Raw genomic sequence first — 4,384 nt, 5'->3', positions numbered from 1 at the left:
TTTAGGGAATAACATTCCACCTTCAATGAATTATTCGTTTCCTTAATTAAGTAGTTACAAATACAACAAACAAGTTAATTATTTAAACAGTTTTAAACAGATTTATTATTTTCTAAAATCTTTAAATATACAAGAGTCAAAAAACAAATCAAAAACTGAACCGGGTTAACCCACCCATATCCTCTATAAATACCATTTGGCTCTACATCAAATTAAAACAAACTTGTTCAACATATATTGAATCAAATTTGTCATACAACATGCTTGTTCAACAAGAAAATGTCATCCGACCTACTGCTAATTTTCCTCTCAGTGTTTGGGGAGATCAATTTCTCGCCTATGAAGAGGTATGCGAACCTTTAAAAATGATGATGAATTAATATAACATGTTATTGTGTCTAATATACAAGCACAATATCTTAATTATATATTCATGCTTCTATTTAAGATTAAGATAATTGTATTTGTGGTCTGCGATGAATTGTAAATCTTGGATGTTCTCATCCATTGAATTTCAATTAAATTTAATAGTGACTTATTTTAAAATGAAACAGGAAGATCAAGATGGAGTAGATAAGGCGATTGATGACTTGATAAAAGAAGTGAGAAAAGAAATATTGGAAACTTTAAATAATCCCACGGAACATTTAAATTGCTTAAAACTGGTTGATGCAATTCAACGCCTTGGCATTGCATATTATTTTGAAGTGGAGATTAATCAAGCCTTGCAACACATCTATGATTCATATGGTGACAACTGGATTGGTGCAGGGACTTCCCTTTGGTTTCGACTCATGCGACAACAAGGCTTCTTCGTCTCAAGCGGTGGGTGTGCATGCATGCATAAATTCTATTTATTAATCATGATGTAATATAGAAAGTAGCTATTAATGCCTTATATGAAATGAAACAGATATTTTCAATATATATAAGGATGACAAGGGAGAAGCTTTCAATGAGTGCTTAAAAAATGACATTCAAGGATTATTCGAGTTATATGAGGCTACGTATATGAGTATTCCGGGCGAGGTCATATTAGATGATGCTCTTGATTTCACAAGAAATCGTCTTTATGAGATAGCAAAGGATCTTCTTTGCAGCAACTCTACCGTTTCTGCAGAGATATATGAGGCACTAAAACAACCTTTACATAAAAGGTTGCCAAGACTTGAGGCTTTGCGCTACATACCTTTTTACCAAAAACAAACTTGTCATAATGATTCTTTACTAAAACTTTCCAAGTTAGCGTTCAACGCACTCCAATCTCTGCATAAGAAAGAGCTTAGCGAAATAACCAGGTATGTAGAAATATATAACCCCGACCTCCCTTTTTGTATATATATTTTTAATATTCTTAGAAAATCTCTCACAAGACACTCATATTACTACATGTATGTAGGTGGTGGAAAGTCTTCGATGTCCCAAACAATCTACCTTATGCAAGAAATAGATTGGTTGAATGCTACTTTTGGGCTTTAGGAGTGTACTATGAGCCTAAATATTCTCAATCTAGAATGTTCTTAGCTAGAGTTCTTGCAATGGCAACACTTTTTGATGACACTTATGATGCTTACGGTACTTATGAAGAACTTCTGGTTTTAACCGAAGCAATCCAAATGTAAGAAAAAAAGAGCATATATTTATCAACTAAAATCAAATATTTTACCCATATTTGTTTATTTGTAGGTGGCCAAGTACATGTTTGGATGAGCTTCCAGAAAACATGAAACTTATATACCGAATGCTAATGAATCTTTATGAAGAAATGGAGGAAATCTTGGCAAAGATGGGAAAAAGACATCACCTTAACTATGTTCAAGAGGCGGTAATTTCAAAACGTTCTAGTTGTAATCTTATTTTTCACAAATTGAATAAGGTCATAAAGTTATGGTTGTAAACACTTTTCATGCTTTCTCACGTTCCCAAAAAATTCCAAACATTTGATTTTTTTTTAAATCGCATATTTATACTTAGCTAGGGCAAACGAACCGAACAAACAAGAGAAAATGCTTATATATTTATGTAGGTTGGTTTAAGTTAGTTGAATAAACATGAACACATACACGAACGGATTTTCTTGTTCAAGTTCGTTTGTTTAACAAATTACCTTGTTCATCTATGTTCGTTAAGGTCCTAAATGCACATAAATGGCCATAAACGAACGAACATAAAAACATATGAACATAAATGAACAAAAGTTAGCGAACATAAAGATGTGTATCAATATTTATAAAATTTGATCGTCAACATTTGTTATAGGTTGACCGTACAATGCTACTCTTTATATTTTTACGTAATCTAGAATTTCTAAAACTTAAACTGGACTAGAAGTTGTACTTTCACTAGCACAAGTTTTATAATATTAAATATATAATATAATATACAAAGCAAACATAAATGTACGAACAAAATCATTGTTCATATTCATTCATTTAATATGATGAACAAAAAATATTGCTCACGTTCCTTCATTTTTTAAATACGGATATAAATAAGTTTTCCATAGAACAATTCTAAAACCATCCATTAAGCATTTGGTTGATTTACAACCCTAATCACACCTTTCATTTTTAATGTTTTTCAAATTTCTAATTTAGATTTATATTAACAACCTTCCATTTGTTTTTGAATAAGAACTATTTTTGTTTAAAATCCAGTTTCACGATTTATTGTAGTTAGGTTTTATGAAACGTGAAAAATATTATAATTGTGTATCTTTTAGTAATTATCTTGAAAATCAGCTTTTGACTATTATGGTTATTAAAAGGAAATAATTTTTATTTTTTAAAGCTATATATTATGATGCATAGGGCCGGCTCTATGTTGAGCTTTTTTAAGCAAGGACTTAGGGCCTCCAGTTCTAAGGGGCCTCATATTCTTCAAAGTCCAAAAATTTAGTCCATTAAAAAATCAAATCCGGCAACCACAAAATAAATGAAGCGTAAGAATAAATCAATGATCGTTGCATTCATGAAACTAAAATGACATTGCATTCTTCTATCGATTTTGATTTTTGCGACATATTCATCTTCCGAGTATAGCAAAGACCAAAGGGCCCCAAATTTTTGGCTCGCTTTGAGCCCTAAAAATGGTTGAGCCGCCCATGATGATGCATGTGATGTAACATATGGTTGTTTCAGATGCAAGAACACATTAGAAGCTACATGACTGAAGCAAAATGGACACATGAAGGGTACATACCAACAGTTGAGGAACATATGGAACTTACGTATATTAGCAGCGGATATAAATATGCTCTAGTAGCAAGTTTTGCTGCCATGGGTGATGCGATAACTGACAATACATTCAAATGGGTCCTCACTAATCCTCCTCTTGTTAAAGCTTGTTGTGTGCTTTGTAGGATCATGGATGATATTGTCACCCACAAGGTACATCATATCTAACTTAATTTTGCAATTCTATAAAGTGATTTGTCTATAATCATTAAATAACCAAATTGAATTATCATAAACGACGAGAAAATCAAGTTTTATTCATTATTGGATATTATGTTAAGTGATTGGTGCTAATTTTGAGGACTTTGACACCAATGTAGGAAGAGCAAGAAAGAAACCATGTGGCTTCTGGAATTGAATGTTACATGAAGCAATTTGATGTCACTGAACAACATGTGTATAGTGTGTTCAATGAGAGAGTTGAATATGCATGGAAAGAAATGAATAAAGAGTCTCTCATTTGTAAAGATGTTAAAATGCCTGTAGTTATGCGGGTAATCAATTTAGCACGTGCGATGGATGTTCTATATAAAAACAAAGACCATTTTACACATGTTGGAGAAGAACTCATAAGTCATATAAAATCTCTTGTTGTTGACGCTATCATCACATGAGTTTCAATTCGTCAGGATCTATTATATACCATGTATTTGGAAGATGAATCATTGTCTCTAGTATATGACTTATTATAGAAATATAGAATAAGATGTCAAGTCCTTTGGTGTATGATAGTTTGAATTATCTTATGTGTGATATATTAATTATCTTATGTGTGATATATTAATTTATGTTTGTATTTCCAAGCAAGAGTAATAAAGTGTGATCGTGCTTTAAGTTATTATTCTATTCGTAGTGGCATTTTAATGTGACCCAATACCAATTTAGATGCATGATATATAAAAGATGCACATTGTGAATATTAAATATTTTTTTTCCTTTTCCTTTTCTTTTTTATTACATTTTCCAATTTCCAAGTTAGTGTGAATTGTTTTCAACCTTATCAATATGCTAAATGATAAAGACGGTTCCTACAAAAATTGGTACTAAAAATTCATTTTTAGATCTAATGGTCTTTGCTTACGTCTTGGTCTCACAAGTCCAATATGAAATAATATGTATAATAACATATCACTTTTTTATCAACAAGA

General features: G+C 31.4%; 1 protein-coding gene across 1 annotated transcript; it reads left to right on the top strand.

The window, feature by feature from the left end:
- The first annotated feature begins 260 nt into the window (after positions 1-260).
- Positions 261-3,948, top strand: LOC111876003 (alpha-isocomene synthase). Its single transcript, XM_023872526.3, has 7 exons — positions 261-347; positions 555-825; positions 914-1,298; positions 1,400-1,618; positions 1,687-1,825; positions 3,141-3,389; positions 3,557-3,948. The coding sequence occupies exons 1-7, from the start codon at positions 261-263 to the stop codon at positions 3,848-3,850; spliced, it is 1,644 nt and encodes a 547-aa protein (XP_023728294.1). The 3' UTR covers positions 3,851-3,948.
- The last annotated feature ends 436 nt before the right edge of the window (positions 3,949-4,384 follow it).

The sequence above is a fragment of the Lactuca sativa genome, chromosome 1 (genome assembly GCF_002870075.4).
Source record: "Lactuca sativa cultivar Salinas chromosome 1, Lsat_Salinas_v11, whole genome shotgun sequence".
Lineage (NCBI taxonomy): Eukaryota > Viridiplantae > Streptophyta > Magnoliopsida > Asterales > Asteraceae > Lactuca > Lactuca sativa.
This window is presented reverse-complemented; position numbering and strand designations above follow the sequence as displayed.